Source organism: Trachemys scripta, chromosome 1 (assembly GCF_013100865.1).
Source record: "Trachemys scripta elegans isolate TJP31775 chromosome 1, CAS_Tse_1.0, whole genome shotgun sequence".
In the NCBI taxonomy this organism is placed as follows: Eukaryota; Metazoa; Chordata; order Testudines; family Emydidae; genus Trachemys; species Trachemys scripta.
The window spans coordinates 101,377,018-101,399,251 of NC_048298.1; the positions used below are offsets into that span (position 1 = coordinate 101,377,018).

Here is a 22,234-nt window from a genome sequence, read left to right on the forward strand (position 1 = left end):
GATGATTGATAAATGCACAGAACAGTCTTTGTTTTGCTCAGCAAAGGTATTCTGTACACTGTTCCAATCAAACAACTGCTCCCTATCTTGGTATCCTTCCACCTTCAGAAAAACAGCTCAAATAGTCTAAAGAAAAATAAGTACAAGTATTGTCTTACATGTATACCCTGAATACGCGGGGGGGGGGAAAAATCAGAAATATATTCACAAGTAGCATTTAAAAAGAATTACGTTAATTCAATTCAAAATGAAACTCAGTTCCTCAAAACGTGTAGAACAGCCTGCTTTACAAAGGAAGGAACCAAGGAGAGTGAACAAAAGTCTCCATGTGAGGAGAACGTGCGCAGAGAGTACTCTTAGAAATAACTCATACAGAATTGCATGCACTGAGGTATTCCCTAAGGACACAGGAACACACAAGGGAGTCGGAGTTGGGGAAACTAATCAAAGGTCTTGACTAGAAGGAGAGTGTCATGGGAAGTGAGTGAGGGAGTGCTTCCAAGATCTCTAAATAAGGGGGACTGGGATAAAGAAGTGGGCATATTGTAATCTACAGAACCATGTGTATCTTGTTTATTGGTGGGGTTATTTTTAAGTAGTAACAATGCAAAAAGCATTTCACAATGTTTAGCTTTTTCCAGACTATCCTTTTGCAAGCTCAAACATAATTCCTTCAGTAGCACTTTTGTCATCCTTCATTTGGCAAAAATCCAATACAACTTCTATTTGTTTATATCTTTCTGGGAATCAGCATTAAAGAGAACACCAGAATAGTGGTAAGCTTGGAGGATGAAATTTATCCAGGAGCAGAGGGGCCAGCCCAAGTTCACTGCACTGCTTAAGCCACATTTAAGCTTTATTTGAAGGCTTAACTGGGATGTGAAGAGTGCATAATAAGCCTTGCACTAGCCCTCTACAAGGATGAATTTCATCCTGAGAGCAGCAGTAGGGACATTATATCAAAGCAATGTTCATTTTCCTCACTTTAAATCTTCCAGCATCACAGTTGTTGATTTAAGGTATGGGGTGGAGGAAGCACAGGAAGAGAACTGTCTGGAGAATGTCTCACCATTTTAAAATTAGTCAAATTTGGGGCTTGAACAGGTTTAGCGTCCCTGTAATATGCGAAAGTCACACACATGCAACTTGCAAGTAAAAGTATGCCCTCTGACAGCTCCAGTACTCTATTGCATGTAACTGAAAGATAATCCTGTTAAATGAAGTGTTTTATCCACGTGGTCAGTTTACTGTGTTAATACTCATTTAACCTAACAGATGAAACCCTTGCTCTCAAACACTCAATATATTTAATGTTATCCTTGCCTCTCTCTGGCATATATACCACATCTTTTAGTAAAACTCATGACCTCGTGTTTTTGTACTTTTTTTGAAAGGGAAAAAAGACAAAAGGTTACAATATTGCCTCTTTGAGGTTAACAGGCCAAACTGTCTAAACACGTTCTATTTAATTTGCTTTTCAGTCTACTTTCCTAAACGGCTGATTAAAGATTAATTTATAAACAAGAGATTGCTCCCTCTTTACTCATCTTGTGCCTGTTTCAACTAATAGTTCAGTTTTTAATTGTTGCTAAGGGACTTCAGAAGATGAAAGATGAACTACTAATATGAATGGGCAGGAGAACAGAGCTAGGAGGTCAAAGTATTTCAACTAGTGACTGATATGATGCATAGAAGATGCAAACAGGTCAATATTGTCAGTCATTTTTCAGTCTGTCTACATCTACATCTTAGTAAAGTGACATTTATAACAAGCGGATTTTAGTCTATCCTTATTAACATTCAGGTGCTAGCCTGATCTCAGATAATAAATCTTAACTGAATGGTTGACAAATTTAGTGCAGATAACATGCTGGCCCTGTAGTGGTACATAATCAAGGTAATTTTCTTCTAAAATTTGATAAGACTACATATATTAAAAAAAAAGTCTACTTGCCAACAAAAGCTCTTGTTCTGCAAGTGCATTGGCTCCACACAGCCATGCTGCAAGAGTCATGTGTCCAGCCATACGGCCACAGAACTCTGTTGAGCAGTAGTTGGCAGTTAAGAGCAAATTCCCTTATCCCAACATTTCATATGCTGAGGATATAAAAACCTTGCCTCAGCCGATCTATACCCCTAGTCCCCCAACCTCTATCTGTAGAATGACTGACTTGACAAGCACAGACCTCTGGTTCTTGAAACCCACCAAACATGCTGTCATATGAAGTAACTTGAGATGTTCACTAGCCAGCTGTTCTGCTGGGACAAGAGATCTGGACTCTGAGGAAGACTGAATGGATGATCTTCAGACAGTGCCATAAACTCTGAGAACAAGTCTGCTGTGCCCAGCCCAGCGTGAATAGGGTCAGTCTGGTTCTGTCATGCTGAACCTTATGCAATGCTCTGGATGCGAGAGGAAACAAGTAAGAGAATTTTTCCCTCAGCACGTAAGAAAAATATCTGATTTTTGGATTTCTGCCTTCTCTCAATCAGAACATCTGACACTTGTTTTGACTTTCAGCAAACAACTCAATTTCCAAATGCCATAGATTATTTGAATGACCACTTATGATGGTCCCCATTTGTCTCAAGTAGTTGGCTAAGGCATTTTCATACTTGTTAGGTGCAGAGCAGATGGACCCATTTTGTTTCAAATGCACAATTTCCAAAAACTGCTCTAATAAAAGGCGACCAAGTTCTCCCATGTATGTCCATATAATAAATCACATTCATATGGTCTGTACTAGCTGCTCCTCATCTCTGGGAGAAAGGATTTGCGATCCAACTTATGGATCTTCAGCTCTAGCAAATGTATGTGGACTCTGGACTCTTGAGGTTTCCAAAGACTATTCACAGCTCCAAGATCCTCAATGTGCTCCTTAACCCAGATTTGACGCAACACTGTCTGAGAAGCAAGCTAAGAGAAGGGCATCCCCTGGCCTTCGAGATGCACACTGGCAGTATCCACAGCAGTAGTGAGTATCTGATCCACGAGATGAAAATATTTCTACACCAGCTGCAGCTACCTCTACCTGGGTCACATTTATATACTTGCAAAGGGGGCTGACATAGGTGCAGGTCTCCATCAGGTCTCATGCATACAGATAAAATCTCACAGGACCATCTCATGGACATGGCTAGGCTGACTGTCTGGGATAGGCAAGCTAGAACTCTTGTAGAATTTAGGGTGGGCCTCTATGAAGATTAGAGCCTGCCCAGGGACCAAGTTTGATTTCACTTTGTTTAGTCTCAGACCAAGAGATCTGAAGAAGGAGCACGTCTCACTGGGAATAAACTATTTCACAGTAAGACTGGGCTCTAATGAACCAGTTATCCAGATACAGATACACCTGTAAATCTTGTCAACACAGTTGAGCTGTAGTCACTACTAGTTACTTGGTGAATACCCTGCAGGCTGCTACCTTGTACAGGTTGTTTTCCCCCATAAACTTAAGGTAGTCACTGTACTTTTGCCTTAAAAAGATAAAGAAGTAGGCATCTTGAAAGGATAAGGACCCATACTCAATCCTGGGGATTGAGAATAGGGACTGGGTTCACCCCAAAGAAACCATGCAAAATTAGACTTTCTGGAGCTTTTTTTCCCCCCCTCTCTCTCTTTGCATAGGTCCAGGATAGGTGATGGGAATCACAGAAGGCCCTGCTATTACTTGGAGGAGAGGAGGAAGCAGTTAAGACGGTCTCATCAGAGGATGAGGTAGACAGTTATATTTCTGAGGACTTGATTTCGTATGAGGAAAATTAGTGAATTCAGGTGGAGATGGCAGAAGGATCCCTGCTAAATCCTTGACCTTCTCAGGAGATTTTTTGGGAGAGTAGGAAACCATGGTCTTTTGTTACCACTCCTCGCTGAAGAGACCTCTGACACAGGTGGTGGAAGACCATAGGGTAAAAATCCCCAAAGCGTGTTCAGGAGGGAAGTCTGGGTAAGATTTAAACTTTGGAGCTTCCCAACCTGACACCTGAGGCTCCAAGGATGTTCCTGTGCCCATACAGGGCTCCCCTTGAGGTGGACCTGCAGCAGAATGGCAAGTAACCCCCCCCCCCTTTTTTTTTTTTTGGTTCCAAGAAGTCCGCTGCACTCAGCTTAGACATAGCAGGAAACGTGGGCCCCATATATCTGAGTATGATACTGGGTTTTTCCAGAACTGTGGTTTCCACAGCATCGAAGGCTCATCTGCACAGCACTGAGGGAAAGACTGCTCCCAAGAATAGCTTGACCAGATCTGACCGACTGTAAGAGGGAGTAAACTGGGGCTGGGCAGTGATGATGGCTCTGTGTTCTCTGACAGCCCCACCATTAGAGCCTTCAAAGGTTATTGGCTTCTGGTACTTCGATGACATGGAAGGGTGCCCTGATGTGGATGACTGATCCAGCTGGCCCAGATCCAAACAAGTTCTACTTTTCTCTGAGATCCAGGGAAGCAGAAAAAAAAATCTTTCTGTGGGATCCTTGTCAGAGCACTTTTTTTCTTATCAAGAGGCCTCTTGAGTCTGCTTACTCTGCACCCTTAGCTGAGGGAAACCATTTTGACGGTTCCTTGCAGGATAATTTTACAAGAGGACGAACCCAGGAGAGGATAAAAACAACAAGGAGTCTGGTGGCACCTTAAAGACTAACCTGACTGGTGCCACCAGACTCCTTGTTGTTTTTGTAGATACAGACTAACACGGCTATCCCCTGATACTTGACACCAGGAGAGGATAAGCCCTTTCGGCCTGGGATTCTACATCATATCTTGTTTTGACAGCAAGAGAGGCATAGCAGCCATACTACTTGCTCTGGCGAGGCATTGTAACCTTCAGCTGAGTGCCCTTTCCCAAAGCATAAGAGGCACTTTTCTTCACTCTCTGAAGTAGGGAATTTCATGGGCAAGAGAAAAAAAAAAAACCTTTTAAACTCTGGTTTTAAGATAGGTCTGCCATGATGAACTAAAAATACCCAAACATTGACAAAACAATGGTAAAAATGTTAAAAAAAAAAAATAAAAGCTTTTAATCCTAAACCTAACTCTTAATAAAACCACAATTTACAATTGGAGTTCCTTATCTTACGAAAGGGGGGGGGGGGGGGGAGAGGTTTGTTCTATTACTATTCCAGCAGATGGATAGAAAGGAACCAGGGTGACTATTAGAGGGGCTAGGCGATTATTGTCAGCCTCTGGAATGTAGGAATTGCTCACGCCTCTTCAAGCCCTCAGCTACCAACTACTGCATTACAAGGATCTGTGACCATATGGCTAGCCACTCTACTCCTACAGCAGGGTCTGGCATGCAGGAAAGCTTTTTTCTGTTCCCCCACATTTAACAGTAAGATATCCTGGCAGCACCACTGCAAACTTCTCTACGAATTATAAACCAGAAGCCATTAGGAAATATTTTCCTTTCCTTGAAGGCCCAACCAGAATAGCAAAATCTTGTTTCTGGTGGAGAGAAACTGTTCACAGTAAATAGCTTAATATTTAAAAGAACTGTAAAATATACAAGAACACAGTTCAAATAGGACAGGAATATGACAATGCACATTGAAAATGTTACTGTTTTAATGTCTGCCACTGGAGGTCAGTGTAACATGAAACAGATAGGACTACTCTGTCATTTACCTGTTCCAGATGAATAATCCAAAAAAAGAGAAAAATAGGGTGTGAGCTGACATTATGATCTTAGCAGGGTTTCTAGTTTGCCTTGCTAGGTACTTGCAGTCAACCCAGTAGCTTCTATACAAAAGTAAAAAATTCTCCCCACAGAAAAGAGACTACTTCGGCAACATTACTAACTAAAATAAAGTAGTGAAATAATAGCAAACCATTTTTTAAAACTGAAATTCATGGTACAATATTGATTTCCCACTGAAAACAACTTTTCAAGTTTACTGCTTTGTTTCTACAAAATAAGTTTTTCCTATTATGGGTGTTAATATATTATTGCATAGCAGACACATGTTTGGTTATGTTCTCCAGAGTCGTCAAGTTTCTTAAAATAAGGCTCCTTCTAATTTGGAGGATACGGGGATGATTATTCGTGATACATGTGCTGTTCAGAAGCAACACCAGACATCTGAAGTTTGTTCTACGTTGCAATGATATGAGAGATTTGTAAAAGGTTTTAAAGTAGAACTGGTCAGACCATTTAGACAAAAAAACAGATACCTTCTCTGGTAAAAGAGATTTTCCAACCAGTACTCTTTTAAACCATACATTTAAAAATAAAAGTCACACACTGACGAAGCCTTCCTTTGCAATCTGTGTTGTGTTTGCTCATCTTTGCTGACTACACCAACTTTTGGCTGTGCTCAGCTTTGAAGCTAAGCAATTTTTGCCATCTTCACATATCACCACTAATTTGAGAAGCTAAAACCTGTTGCTCATGGATATGGACAATTCAATTGAAAAAAATATATCGTTTGATTATTTAAACATTAAGACAACGCCCACAACTAACCCAACCAGCAAAGTAAGGAAAGAAGGCATAGAAAGCAAAGGAAATGCAAGGTATGACCCAGTAACCCAAACAGGCTTTTTTGTTTTGTCTGAAGTGACTTTTCCCTTTTCTCTTAGATAACCTTTTAATCCTTTTGTGCTGGCAATTCCCAGGGCATCCATTTCCAGCAACAGTCTTCATGCCAGGAACATACAATGCCCACATTCCTAAAACGTGAGTGTTTACTCCCTCAGTGCACCTCTAAAGAGAACAGAAGGTAGGAATTCAGAACATACGCACACTTGTGCATGCACACATGGGAACAGACCAGCACTCACACAGGCACATGCTTTTAACGCCTTTTCAGTGTACTGGAAACCCACCGTATCCCCCTGCCTGGATGGGTGTTTTTGGAGAAGCACAAGTATACAGACTAAAATCCTCCGTCTGGAAGCCAGCCCGGTTTAATGAGGGCTCAGATGCACTGCGGTGAATTTTTGGCAATGACCGAGCCAGAAGCTCAATGGAGGCAAGAATCTAAAAGAAGCAGAAAAAAAGAGAAGATCAAACCTGGTGCTGTAGAATGGCAACAGCACCCCAAAGCCAAAGGCAGAACACTGAAGAGTTACAAACAATGAGTGACTCAAGGTCAATTAAGCCACCACTTTTTAAACAGTTTAACATTTTGCACTCAAGTTTTTGTTATACTTCCTGGGGAGACTGAAAAAAACATCTATGGAGAAATTGCATCACTTTTTCCCTTAAGGAATATACTGTCTCTTCTTCAGTGAGTCTGACGAAGGTGACAATATTTTTTTTTACCTCCTTGTTTATGCACCAGCATCAATGATGTCACCAGGAACGAACATAGCTTTGGAAAATAATTTGATTCAAACCACTACTGTAAAGCCTGCAGAGGGAACTCACCTTTTTATATTTAAGTGTTGAACTCATGTACTTAAAAAAAAAAAAAAAAAATACAGCCCAAAATGTTTAGAATCCAAAGTTATTTTCACTCATAGAGGGATTGGCAGGTCAAGTTTTGGAATTCCCCTTTATAGTGTTTTGGGGGTAATTCAGAGATTTAAAAATTTCAGAGAATATATAGTAAGTACTAAAACTGAGAAGTTAATGCAGCATCCACTTGCTGTGTGAATGTGCCTTCTTTGCACTTTGCTAACTATACATGCCAACTATGTGCTAAACTTTACAATCTTACTTAGGCTACGTCCTCACTACGGGGGGTGGTGGTGGTGGTGGGGGGGTGTCGATTTAAGATACGCAAATTCAGCTATGCTAAATTCGACGTATCCGAGCCGACTTACCCCCTGTGAGGACGGCGGCAAATCGACCTCTGTGGCTCCCCCGTCGACGGCGCTTACTCCTACCTGTGCTGGTGGAGTACAAGCGTTGATTCGGGGATCGACTGTCGCGTCAAGACGCGATAATTCGATCCCCGAGAGATTGATTTCTACCCGCCGATTCAGGTGGATAGTGAAGACGTAGCCTTAGTCCGATCTTCAGCTGGAACTCATGTCCCAGTTTAAAGGGAGAACCTTGAATCAGTCAATAAGTACATACTATAGCTGTGTTTCTTAGACCGGGGTTTCTTAACCCATGAGTTGTTACTCAAAACTGGGTTGAACAATGTATCAAAGAGTCATGTGGGAGGCCAGAGGGAAAGGAGGATGTTACAGAGCCCACCTCACACTCACCCCACAGCAGCGGCTCCTGTGGCTCTGGTCCTGTGGGGTGGCTAGGGTTGGCTCCCAGTTCTGGGCTTTGTGACCTGGAGCACGGAGTCACAGTGATGATCGGGTTTAGCCCAGCCACCCTTCCATCCTGATGACAGGGAAAGAGCCAGGCCAAATTTGAGTGAGTGGTTCTGTGTCCCTATGCATCAAGCCACAGTGCCACTCTCACAAATTCGGCCTGGCCAGATCCCCATCAGGGCTCAACCCTGGAGATTGCAATACCCAGAGCAGGGAGCCACACGCAACCCGCTTTTGAGACAGGAGTCATCACTATGGTATACACAATGCATTTATTTAGTACTTATGATATTAATGTGTATATTATATTACTCCTGGGGGATTCTGCACCAAAACATTAAAAATTCTGCACATAATATTTTAAAATTCTGCATATTTTGTCAAAATAACACAATATAATCCCACCAGTTTCAATTATATTTGGTCATTTATTTCAAAATACCTGTCAGCAAGTATGTCTGTAACAATACAGACAACAAAAGAGATTCAGGAATCTGTTTGTGAAAAAACATGTCCTTACTAGGCATATTAATACAGAATTCTGAGTAATAATTCATTTAAACTACAGTACAGAACCGTATTTCCCACACCCCTCAGAAGCAGTGCAAAGGCTTGGGGGAGTCAGGGGTAACGGAGGAGCTGAGGGAGAGGGAAGTAATTGCTGGGAAGAAGTCTGAGTATGAACTTGAAGGGTTATTGGGTATGGGTGGGAAAAGTATGGAAGAGAGAGGAGGGACTGTTAGGGAGCATCCCTATGCAGACCCTCGCTCAGGGGTTGGCAACCTTTCAAAGAAGAGGAGCCATTTTTTTGTTTTTGTCTTTGACCAAAATATTTCAAAAGCCGCATCACACGCAAGACTACTTATAGAGTTAAAATTTATCAACTAATAATAATTGAACATATTAAAGTTATTACTACTCACCAATACTTTTAATGCAACTAGAATCTAGGTGCTTCAGCGAGGACTGTACCAGACTGCCCACAGCCTGGGTATGTAGCTGTGGTGTTAAACCATGCTGGGTCCATGCTGTTGCATCTTCAGTGATATATTTAGCTCTGGTAGCTAGATTAAAGCTAGCAGAGCTGCAATCACGCTTCTGATTACAATGTAGGCACACCCCTGCATTTGTTCAGCACCCTAGCACAACGAGGACCTGATCTGATGTTACTGACATACAACTAAGTTTGGACCCATCTCTCCTGCAAACACTTGCATTCAGATTTGGGTTTGTTAAAATGCATTTGCTACAGGGCCTGCAGAGACATGACAGTCCCTCAAGTGAGGCTCAGAATAAGGCCAGGATCCTGGCAGGGGGTCACAGTAATGCAATGTCACTGTACAATATGTGTGCTCCCTGGGGGATGAGTGGTATCTGCCCTTCTGAATCATGGAGTGCCAGGAGCATTGCATACCCAAGACGACACAATAACTACACCTCTGCTGTGGTGGATTATGTGCTTATGAGAACCTCACCCTGGCTTTGTATCAGACTCCGAATCCCCCTCATGCAAACCTCCCACCTCTTCTACTGGGTGCCAGTCTTCCTTGATAACAAACCAGGGGATTGGGGTGAAGGAGTGGGTGCAGGGTCTGGGAGGGAGTTTGGGTGCAGGAGGGGGTTCTGACCTGGGGCAAGGGGTTGGGGTGCGGGAGGGGTGTGAGGTGCAGGCTCTGGCTGGGTGGCGCTTACCACAGGCTGCTCCCAGCCGACAGCGCAGCAGCGCTCAGCAGGCTGCCTGCCTGCCCTGGCCCCACAACACTCCCAGAAGCGGCTGGCTGCTGGCACATCTCTGCGTGCCCCTGGCAGAGGGGCGGCGGCTCCGCGTGCTGCCCCCACCCCCAGCACTGTACTCACAGCTCCCATTGGCCAGGAACCAGCCAATGGGAGTTGCAGGGGTGGTGCTTGCGGGCAGCACACAGAGACCCACTGCCCCCTCCCCACAAGGGGCACGCAGAGACGTGCCAGCAGCCAGCTACTTTCGGGAGTGGCGTGGGGCCAGGACAGGCAGGCAGGCTGCCTGCTGAACCCTGCTGCACTGCCAGCCGGGAGCTGCCTGTGGTAAGCGCCTCCCGGCCAGAGCCTGCACCTCGCATCCCCTCAAAAAACGGCTGCCCGCAAGGGGGCAGCCAAAGAGCCTCATGTGGCTCCGTAGCTGCAAGTTGCCAACCCCTGCCCTAGCCTCTCCCATACAGTCAGGCACATCTGCTCCTGTGCCCATGTGTCTTTGTGCCCCCACTCAGACATCCCCCTTCCCCCTGTGGCTCTGCGCCCCTTCCCCTTCTGCTCATGTGTCCTTGCACCAGTTCAGCCAGCCCCCTTCCCCCATCTCCATGTGTCCCTGCGCCCCCTGTGGCCCTGCACTTCCCTTCCTCCTATGGCCCTGCACCTTCACTCCCATTCAGCCTCTTCCCCAGTCTGTCCTCCCCAACTAGCTCTTATGAGCACTTGTCTGTGACCCCCCCCAGCAACCCCACACTGTCTGTCATCCCATATCTCCTGTCTCCTGACCTGGCCTGACAGGCGCTGTGAAGAAGGCATTGCAGGCTCTTTCTCTTCCCTATTTTAGCTAGAGCTTGCCAGGAGCAGCTGCTGTGGTCTAGCGCCACAGAGCCCTCTGGTGAGCAGAAGGAGGAACTGCAGCAACTTTTCGGCAGAAGCTATTTTCTGCACACACAAAAAATATGCACGGCACATGAAATATGCACATGCGCAATGGCGCAGAATTCCTCCAGGAGTAAATATATTGTGGGTAAGAAATATTTCATAAGCCAGATGTTTTTAGCACCAATGCTATTTACTGGATCACGGCAGGCCATCTAAGTCTACAAATGGGTCCTGAGCCCAATAATGGATGAGAACCACCAGACTACTTTTTACCTGCCACCTCAATCCAAAATGGGGACATTTTTTACCTGTGGAAAGAGGGGTCGCTCATCTCTTTTCTTCTTCAAGCACTCTGCCATTAGCCTCTTCATGGCTTTTGGACAGTTACTTCGCACTTTACTGAGATCTGGAGACAGGTATCCTCGTCCCACCATAAAAATGATCTTTTTAAAGAAAAAGGGAGAGGGAAAATTCATAAAACAAAACCATGTAACAAATCGGAAAGAATTACACATATTTAACTGTCAATATTCCAGCAGTAGTTCTCTGCACATATGTAGAAGTATCTGGCATAGTACATTCCACACCATTTGAGATGAATGACTTTGCTGATATACTTCATAAATCATTTCAGTAGAAAAGGAGTTATGCTCTTTTTTCCATTCCCCTTTTAAAAAGGAACTAAGGGGGAACCATAAATGCTAATAGACAATACTATTTGCAGGAATGTATATAAGGAACAATTCTTGAACACCAAAAGAGGTTATAATAAAAGGACTAAATGGCTCTGTTGCAGGACTAAAGGATAAATATTCTGTGCCATTTAATGATTTTGTGCTATTTTATCCAGAAGTCAGTGGCAAATTCACACCTTAGGACAATTAAAGAAACATATGGCACCATACTTTTCCATCAGAAATTCTCCTGATTCTCTTCTGACTACTTTTTCTTAACATATTGGGAAAGGAGAGATTGCCTCTCTTCTACTGAGCCAGAGTGCTATGGGTCTGCTTTGTTTGGAAATAGATCTTGCATTTTCAATACCAATTTATTGAACAGGGAAGGCCTGCATTCCAGAAAGGACTAAAACTGAAGCACACAACTCCAACTCAATAAATATCTAGTGGGAAGGCAAAGTAAATTCTGGTGCATCTTCTTTTAGAAATATGAAGCAGACACTATTATGTAAAGCTAAGGTCAAATATAATGGAGCTTGAACATTCCGTTGATACTAAAAACCTCTTCAAACTAGTCAAAGATCTATTCATGCTGTAACAGACAAACACGACCTTTGCTGAATAACTAGCCAGATGGATCTAGCAGGAGTGTTGTGACTTCACATTTAAAGAAATGTAATTATTTTATGTCTTGTATGGGAGGCAAAGCAATTACATGTCAAGTTACATATGGAGGCTGCTTAAGTTAACATATTCTACTGCTCCTTCTTTAAACTTTGGACCCAAAGAGCTTCTGCCCTCCCTTTAGGAGATAGCCTGAAGCTCCCACACAACATCTTTGGAAACTCACAAGCACCAACTAAGTATCCAATGTAAAAACTTGTCTAGTCTACCCCTGGCTTCTGCTCCAAAGAGACAGACTTTTTGCCATCCAGGAGACAGCATTCTTTCGACTACAGGAAATATTTAACACTGAAATTATTGATAATTTGTTTTTGTTTGCTGATTTCAATATTACGGGTTTAATTAACATTGAGGACTTTATTTTTTTTTAAAATCTTTACGAGTAGAGGAACATCACAAGAACAGTAGTCCTAATCTAAGGCCTGCATAATCTATAAACAGGCATGCCAGAGTTCAATTACATCACAGAGCCAATAAGGAGTGACATAGATTTTGCCCATTGTCAAACTTGGACTTAACTTTTCATGTCATAGCTAAACTGTTTGTTTTCTTCGTGGCCTAGAACTGTCAAAACATACAGCACCCTGTTTACATCCTTTTCAGTCAATGGACCGAGGAAGATAAACTCAAGGCATTTCACTGCATTTTACACATCAGTTGCACCTATGGTTTAAAATTTGTTTCAGAAAACAACAGTCAGCATCCATATCATCTATCACCAGGTAGACAAAACTGATTCATGAGTCAGAGCTGTCAAAAAATTAAAATGAAACAGGGCCAAGTACAACTTGTAAGTGGTAACAGTCTGCTGGCTGGGAATGTTGGCATTTTCCCCTCCTTTAAAAGATGTAAAATGCAGAAACAAGAAAGCGAATGAGTCACTCAAGAGCTGATGAATTGTGAAGCATTCTGACATATATGGAAGCAGCCTGTCACAGGGCGCCTCTGTCACTATCTGGTGAACCTCACTGCCTGGCCAGTTCAGTTGATTTCTCAGTCACAAACACATACCAGGCTGTTTATCTTTCACCAAAGCGTGTATTCATTCCCCTCTTACATAACAACAGCATGCAACGCAGGCTTATAGCAAGGGTAGGCTTCCCTGCAGCCCTCACTCCCCAGCCCAGCCCAGCCCAGACTCACCCTCTGAGCCCCTCTTAGGCTGCCCCTTGCAGACTGTTTCCTCCCCTTATATTCTCCCCAATTACCTTGTTAACCCAGTGATTGTCACCCAGATGCTCCCAGTCCCCCATCAGAAAGTGTGTAATTGCCTTCAGCCTTCTCCAGGCTGCAGCAATGTCAGTGATCAGGGGGCTGCTGATAGCACCCTGTCACATAGCCATATAAAATTAAGTTCTGTGGATGAACATTGCTATGGCTGCATTTCTCAATATTGACACTCCAAGAACAGGGATGGAGACACAAACAATGTAACAAATGGCATCACCCAGACCTTAGACAGTTTTCACTAAAGGCCATGACACATACACACACATCCAATTTCCACATTAAACTGAAAAATTATGAAGAAAGTAAGGTCTCTGAACATTGTTACATGGAGGCATATTATGTTCCCTCAACACTGCCTGACTTACTGATTAGTTGGTCACAATTAAGTAATCTTCTTCCAGGATATGCACACTTTGGAAAGCCATGTGTTTCACTAAGCTGACCTTGGGAGCTGCTTGAAATCCTGAATTTCAATTAACTAATGTATGCACTTTTCAATGTATGAGCTGAATATAGGACACAATCTGTTGGCCTCCTCAGTTCTTTTCCTGAACTATTTCTCAAGCCTATGTTAATTTGAAGTAATCAGCAAGGAGGAAGGTGGATAAATGTAAATATACGGAAGATCATCTGCTTTTTGCAGATCATTAAAACTAAATTAGATTACCATAAATAACAAGTTCTCTCTTTAAGCAGATTCCTGCCACACAGTTTTCAGAATTTGAAACTTGCAGTAAGAAAAACAGAAGAGAATTAAAAGAAGTGTGAGAATGATGCTAGGTGGCCAAAATGAGTCTACACTGAGAAGGGACAGCTGAAAAACATTAGCTCGTTCATTTCACTAGCCTAAATTCTACATTGCAGTTAACACCTACAACAGACTAGTGAGACAGTGCAATCAAAACCTCCCCAAACCCATGCTCTCTTTACCTGGTCCCTGTTGTTGATGTTTGAGTATGGTAACTGCCCAGTCATCAGCTCATAAAGAACAATCCCAAATGCATATACATCTGATTGAAAGCTATAAGGGTTTTTATCTTGCATCCTGATTACTTCTGGTGCCTGTAAAAGGAAAGAGGATTATTCTGCATTTTACCACCTAAGGCTGCCATCTCACACACCAAATACAAAACTTTTGCTTTAAAAAAGAACAAACAAGCAGTGAAACAACACCAAGTGAGGTGCCATGCAAATGCAGTCTTTCAGTTTTAGGCTCCAACTGCTCAATAGGAAAACACATAGGCTTCCATGCTCTCTCTCTCTCCTCCGTACTGATTACCCAATTTCTCTCAGTTAGTTGCTGTACCAGAGGTATTTGTTAAAATCTTGAAACTTTGGAAACATGTACTTGGATTTGTTCAGGTCCACTGCTGAAAACAGATGCTCTAGAACCAGGGCCGTCCCTAAGGGGGTGCGGGACTCAGGACAAATCAGCCAGTATAGGCCCCTCTTAATATTTTATATACAGGTGAAATCTAGCGTGGGGAACAGACACCAGTGCTTGGAGGGTGAGGGAAGATGGAGAGTCACATGGTGGCACCTGTGCTAGGGGCCAGGGGGCCCCCTTTTGCTAGGGGCTCCCAGAAAAGAGAGGGGTCTGGGGTGGAAGGGCAATGGATGAGGTCAGCCTGGCGCTGGCGTGTTCTGGCGGCGCTAGGACACTGAAGGCCAGTGCAGCATTGGGCGAGCAAGAAAAAAAAAATACAACGCATGCTTCCCGCCAGTGAGTGCAGGCCCGAACCCCGCTGCCGGCACCAGGCCCCCGCTAGACTCCCAGGCCAACCTGGTCCCCTGAACCTGTAATCCCACCCCCTGGGCTGCCCTGGCCCCCCAGGCACCTCTAACTCCCCCCCCACCCCAGGCCGGCCTAGCGCCCCCCCGCATGACACGCACACTGAAGCGTGGGGCCTGGAGCTGTTGCCCTGATTCGCCATATCCAAGGGATGGCTCTGTCCAGAACTGCTGGGGCTACAGCATTAATATGGTGGATCTGAACATGGATTTCTAAATCCATTGGCTATCAAACTGGGTGAGTTCATTACTGCACTATGACAGGCCAACTGACACTTTACAGACTGAGAAGCAATTCTGAAACTGGAATTACAACAGTGCTAAAACAACCCTGACCGCCATCAAAGTTTTAAGGTGTGGATGGAGGGTAAATCTGGGCTAAACAAAACTAAATAAGTTTCTTCTGAAGAGGTAATCAATCTGGATAATCTTTATGATAGTTTCTTCACATCAGCTACACTTGAATATATCAAACTTAAAAGCAAATTATTTTTAAACAAACGTGAGAACATTTCAGATTTTGCTGATTTTTTAAAAATGTATTTAAAGAAGAGTTACAAGTATTAATTTAGTTGATCTTGACCATGTCAGCTTAAGTCAGATTCTATACGTCTGTGTGCTTGAGGGATGGTGTTTGGAGACCTTTGGTCAACCTTGGAAACCTTTTGAAAAAATAGGAGCTGATGTTTCAAAGGCCATCTACAGCCAAATAATTTGAAAGGACTACACCATTCCCCTTTACTTACCATCCATAGAATGGACCCAGACAATTGTTCAAACTGATGGGACCCACTCCATCGTGATTTCACTGTGGCTAGACCAAAATCACCTATTTTTACAGTAAGGTCTTCATGAAGGAATATATCTACGGAGGAAATGTAAAGGAAAAGAAGCAATGACAATACAGATTCCTATCAAGCACGAACACATTACATGACCCTCTGCCTGCAGTGTTAGGTGTACCAGTTTGTAGCATCCATACACAGTATAATTTTCAAGTGATCAGTTCTCGCATAGGCCTAGATTCCAAATAGCCTGTGAAGTCCTATCCTCTAAAGCAGCTCCCATTGGCCGGGAACGGCGAACCACAGCCACTGGGAGCTGCGAGTGGCCATACCTGCGGATGCTCAGGTAAACAAAGCATCTCGCAGCCTGCCAGGGGCTTACCCTGAACAAGCTGCGAACCAAGTTTGGGAACCTCTGCTCTAAAGATAGCTATAATGGACTAGTGGGTTAGACTAGTACTAAGCAGACTATGGACCAGATGATCACATTGCAATGTCAAATTCTTAAACGGCTGCTGGAAACAGCAGATATAGTGGAAGTCTGTGAGTGAGTTGTCAGGATCCTTCCATGTTTATAAGATGAATGGTTATCTGAAGTGAATGCTGATACTTCAACAAAACTTGCTTTCCCTTTGTTAACGTATTATAAGGCGCAATGAGTATTTCTTTTCTGCTCTTGGTACTATTACCCCATTCCCACCCAAATGTCAACTCTCCTCTAACATTTCTGAAAAGAATCACTTGTGAGCTGCTTTTCACTTTGGGAAGTTCATTTCTGGCACAAGAAAGAGGCTTCATGTCATGTTCCAAGGTCACATCTTTAGGAAAGGATACTATTACTCTTGAGGTCTCTGTGGATGATTGACTTGGCGTGCAAGTAACTGAAAAGAAACAAAGAATGTTTTGGGATGGATGGGCTAAAGGATGTTTCATTCATCAACAGTTCAATGTACACTCTCTATTCTAGTGAAGCAACCAACAGTTTACATATTAAAAATGCACAGAGTCAAAGTAGTAAATCTTCAGTTACCCTTGATAGTCCTATCAAACCAGGAGCAGTTTTGCAGAAAGAATTAGATTTCTAGTGTCAAATCTGGCATTGCTGAAGAATAACATAACCAGCTGTGCTGCAGAAACCTTGTTTTTTATTTGTGTTTAACTCAACATTCGAAGCCAGCATCGAGGAATTTCAACCAAAGCTTTTGAAATGACCTTCTGTGTTGAACAGTTCCACCTTCCAGCCTTCTTTATGGTGATCCCCAGACATCAAGTCTTGACTGAAAATACCTCTGTATTCAGCATAGAATCTTATCTACTGGAACTATTATTAACTTTAGTCACTTTGATAATTTTTCAGTCAGAGGGTGAATCTTGACCTTACTAGTATTTTAATTTGTTGAAGTACAGAATATGGGTCCAATAAACACTTATTTACACAAATTGTCCTATTGACTTCAGTGGGACTACACCTGTGAGTTAGGATTACTCACACAGTCCTTGCAGGATCACCTGAGCTCTTTAAGGTTGATATGAATAGCTGTATTATTCAAATACTGAATTCTAGTATTTAAATTAGAAACTCAAATATCTGTATCAGAATTGGAGATTGACATGTTTAAATTAACAGTAAAGAAACTGATCCTGAATGCTGATGAGGTAATCTGCCTTCTCTGGTATATTGCAGAGTTCTGTTTCATTGCGCATTCGGAGTGATTGTTTTATTTTTATTTTTTATTGTAAGGTGCTAGATGCCTGGGATGGGGATCCTACAATGTGTAAAACTGTATAAATTACTAGAAGGCAAGTAGAGATTGCAAAATCCCAAAATGCAGATCCCATATTTACAACTGTTGTACATAATTCAACACAAGTTTTTCACTGAATGCATGAAATATGATTGTATTCTAAACTACAAACAACAGCACACATATGAATTATCAAAGTAATCAACAGATTACAGCCCTAAAGTTATTGTTTTACTGCTATTTTAGGATTTTTAGGTAAAATCTCAGTGTTAATAAGCCTCAGGTTAAAGATCATAATGACTACTGATTTGGTCCTTTGCTTTAAACCTAACACTATATCTCAGAGCTCATAATTAAACCTTGGCATCCCATCTTTTTGATAAATATTCTTCCTTCAGTCTTGAAACTCTATGTTTTATATTAGAATTGATCATCCACTGCAATAGAAGTGTTGGCAATAGCTAAAGGATTTGCAGAATTTGGTTTTTAATCAAATACTCTGGATACAGATTTTCAGATTTCTGCAAATTTACTGTTTCACTCTTCTTAACACAAGAACTACAGGGGCTTTGATAAACAGTCTGACTAGGCTAAAGTTAGACATACTAAAGTGTATCTAATTACCTTTAATTTTTGTTAAGTACCTTTATTTCCTTCTGAAATATTACTTCTTGGAACAATATTCCTTGTTGAATAATATATCTCCATGCTTCTAACAGTAGTACATTAGAAGGCCTATTTTACTCTTTTCTTCAGCAGCAATAACTCAGTACGGTCATAAAATGATGTGATATATCAGGATAGGACTCTGGCCGTGGCACATCGATATTAACTTCATTTTGCACTTCAAGTGCAGCGCAAAAGAAAAAGAAGAATTCAATATTATCTCAAAGTTCATTTGCAAACAAGTGATGCAATACTTACTCCATGCCTTGTGCAGTCTGTCGTGCAATATCAATGAGTTTGATCATCTCAAATTTGGTCTCAATGATATGCAAATGGTGATACAAACTGGAACCCTCGCACCACTGAGTCACAATAGCCAACTGTGGCTTTGTTGAATAACCCATGAAAAGTAGGATATTCACATGTCGGGTTTTCCTGTAGAAGAAAATTTTCACTGGAAATCAATGAAAGCACTAATGGACATTTCACAATCCAGATGATGTGACTGCCTTTAGATGTACTAATATACAAATGCAGGTTTCATCAAGGAAATATCACAGCCTGGGTGTGCGCAGTATTCTAAACTTCTTTCACTATATGGAAGGATTTAAACACTTCTGATGCCAGGTCAAGAATTGCTCACTGTTCAAATTTATCTTTAGAAAGGAAAAACTAGGAATAGGTCCAAAATATTTCTGAAAAATGCTAATTATTTCTGCTTCTGAATATTATGATAAAGGGAATAAGTGCAGTGTTCTGAATAGAATACCCAAGAGTCATAACTCCTGAAGCTATGTAAATGCATATTGATTATCTAATGTCATCAAAAAGATAATTTACACATTCTTACCTGAGCACTCCTACTTCATTCTTGAAGGCCTGTAATTGCTGAGGCGTGGGTGCTGTAACATTCAACATTTTCACTGCCACGTCACCTTAAAAACAGCCATTTAATAAACAAAATTAAAATGTATATAGTATACACAGACCACTCAATGAGGAAATGCAACATAGATCAGAACACACATACACATACTTTTGGAAATCTTTATTCAATAAGAGATGGACACCTCATGCTCATGAGTAATTAGGATTCACCTTTAGTGTGATAATTACTTTACTCACTAAAATTAGCAAGATATCTGTTTCTTAACTTGTTGAAGTTCCAATATCACACATTTGATCTACTGCTTTGTTTAAATGAAAAATTAAATAAAAAGACACCCAGACAACTTCCTCTATGAAGCTTGGTAACAGTACTTTACCACAATGATTACATACCATGCCACTTTCCCTTGTAGACTGTTCCAAATGATCCAGATCCTATCCTTTGTCCGACTGTAATCTGCCCATCTGGTATCTCCCAATCATCACTTGAGTCCCGTCGACCAAGGGTTTTCTTTGAAAAGAAATGCAACTGTAGTAATCTTCATTAAAACAGGTTTTTTCCCAGCTAAAGGCTACTTGGGTATCTTTCTAAACCTGAAGCCTTAATAGGTCATTTATCATTAGGCAAAATTTATTTTCATTTGATTTCCAGAGTAAGTACTTAGTAATATTTTATTTACAATTTAATCTTTACTCTTAAGTGTTTGTGATTATTTTGAAGATGAGCACATACTGTACCTCTATACTCTGGCACAGAGGTGCACTAAATAAATTTCCTATCATGGAGGCATTCATCACTGAGTCAGATTTTTGGTAGTTGTCACTAGTAAAATTGAGATATTATTAATAAACCAAAAAACTCATGACTAGGTTGGAATTTGAAAGACAAATAATGGTTAAATTGTGAATTTTAAAAACCCAGTAACTTTCAGGGGATTAGGCTAAATCTAGAATCAGGAAGCTAAAATGTGTGAGATGTAAGAAAATTCTAAAAGTTTTTCTCTCAGGGAGATCAGCACCCCACACTATGAAGTATATAGAATCTTTTGGATACCATCTAGAAAACCTGTATATACTCAGTGATTTACAACTGATTCATACATCTGTCTAAGTAGCCTAATGTTGTCCTGTTATCTTATTTATTGGCTTAACGTATATGATAGCAAATATCAGTTTCTTCAGAATAATTCTACATGGCTTTGATGAAGGAATAAGGATGCCTAATACAAAAGCAGTAATACATAGTTGATCTGCCCCTTACCATTCTATTCCTGTCTTCTGAGGATGAGGATGACTTCCTCTCTCGTTGTGGTCCGGGGGACTTCTGTAAAGCTTTCACACTGGTAAGGGACCCAGGCAAGGAGGCAGGTGGGGTGGCAGACAAACCGGTGGTTGAACCTAAATTGGAGATTAGATAAATGGAAGAATTTTTATGTAAATTTTTTTATAAAGACAGTGTATATACTAATTTATTGTAAAAAATATTAAGTGCAGGAATTGTGTTTAAGATGCAATATCTCCAAACACAAATGTAAATGTTAAGAGTACGGAAACGTGCACTTAGGAATACTGTATTAATATCTGATTAGTACTGAAGTCTTACTCAGAAAGCAGGAAAGACCAAAATTTAATCTACAGCAACATCCCTGTATGCCAAAGAGTCTTCAATACCTTGTTACTGATTTATTAAAAGGACAGTCTCTTTGAACAACAAAAACACCACTACACATTATTTTTGATATATCCAGTTTCTTTGATAACAAAAATAAAAATGTAATACTTTAGTTAACAGAGCCAGCTTCCCAGACTTGCTGTTGCCAACTTTTTAGGGCCCTGACAATTGCAGGGATGCAACAAATTGGGATTAAAATGGATTGACTATAAAAACTAGGGATGTTTTCCAGTTGAGTCCTCAAGTGCCATCTCAAAAACATTTGGCTGTTTCAAAGCTAGCTGCTAGCAGAGAGCACTTATTTCAAAGTAGCATACTAGAGTGCACTGGGGATTAAAAAGAACAAGTACTTTAGTTAGCTGCTTGAGTTTTATTCCATTAAATACAAAAAGAGCAGTCCATCTGCCTAGCATACAGTGTATGTAAACAAAGCTACACAGAAAAATGTCACTAATAACAGGATTGCATTTCAGAGCTTCAATGCCTGTTTATACAGAACACTTCAAAGTAGATACTGCTTTCTAAAATAGCCTATAATTATTAGTCGCGAGGTTAAACTGACACTCCCAACATGAGGGACATAAAACAGGGCCACTTTTTAGTTAAGTTTGTGCTGCTCTGCTAATCATTACATGTCACCATGCAAGACCTCCAGTATTTCACAGATATTTTCTATTACAGTGGTGCTTGAGGAATTGGTACAAGCCACTTATTTTTCCTTCCTCTAATTCATGCAGCAGCTCCATTCTTGTTAGAAAAGAGACTTCTACTGAAGCAGTATTAAAATCCCAATTAATAACTGCTGCACTAGAGCTCAATGGTTCCTACTTTTCAGGGTATACCAGCCTGCCAGACTGAGACCACGGCTGCTACTGCCCTTTCAATTAGGTTTGATCTCATTGCTCCAAAACCCAGCGTTGAAAAGGGGAGGCAGACAAAAGGGATACACAGGCCATCACGAAAACTCATCATAAAGGTTGGGAAGGAGTAGCTAGAATATTATCATAAAGGTGTGAAGCACTAGTACTGATAAATGTGCCAGGTGTCTTACCTAAGCAGACTTGTACTAATAGTTGGAAACCACTGATTTTGCAAGGGTGGGGTTTTATTTTTAAAATCTAATACCTTAGTATTTCCTCCTTTTTATACTAATATCATAGTAGCTAGGTTTTTTGTGTTAATTTTACCATGGTTCTGAATTACAAACATTTCAACTTAACTGTCTGACATTTAAAGGACAGGTGCTATTTTCCTATAACCTTATTAGATTATAGATTTT

At 41.4% G+C, this 22,234-nt stretch overlaps 1 protein-coding gene across 3 annotated transcripts in view; it reads right to left on the reverse strand.

Moving 5' to 3' along the window:
- The window catches only part of BRAF (B-Raf proto-oncogene, serine/threonine kinase), a 134,610-nt gene that overhangs the window by 9,015 nt on the left and 103,361 nt on the right, over positions 1 to 22,234 (reverse strand). For all 3 annotated transcript variants that reach the window (XM_034779507.1, XM_034779516.1, XM_034779526.1), the window contains 9 exons: positions 20,545 to 20,681; positions 19,677 to 19,794; positions 19,246 to 19,330; positions 18,654 to 18,830; positions 16,819 to 16,865; positions 15,946 to 16,064; positions 14,339 to 14,470; positions 11,126 to 11,260; positions 6,822 to 6,975 (listed from right to left, as the gene is read on the reverse strand). In XM_034779507.1, the coding sequence (XP_034635398.1) occupies positions 6,822 to 6,975; positions 11,126 to 11,260; positions 14,339 to 14,470; positions 15,946 to 16,064; positions 16,819 to 16,865; positions 18,654 to 18,830; positions 19,246 to 19,330; positions 19,677 to 19,794; positions 20,545 to 20,681 (1,104 nt within the window). The remainder of the gene's footprint in view (positions 1 to 6,821; positions 6,976 to 11,125; positions 11,261 to 14,338; positions 14,471 to 15,945; positions 16,065 to 16,818; positions 16,866 to 18,653; positions 18,831 to 19,245; positions 19,331 to 19,676; positions 19,795 to 20,544; positions 20,682 to 22,234) is intronic.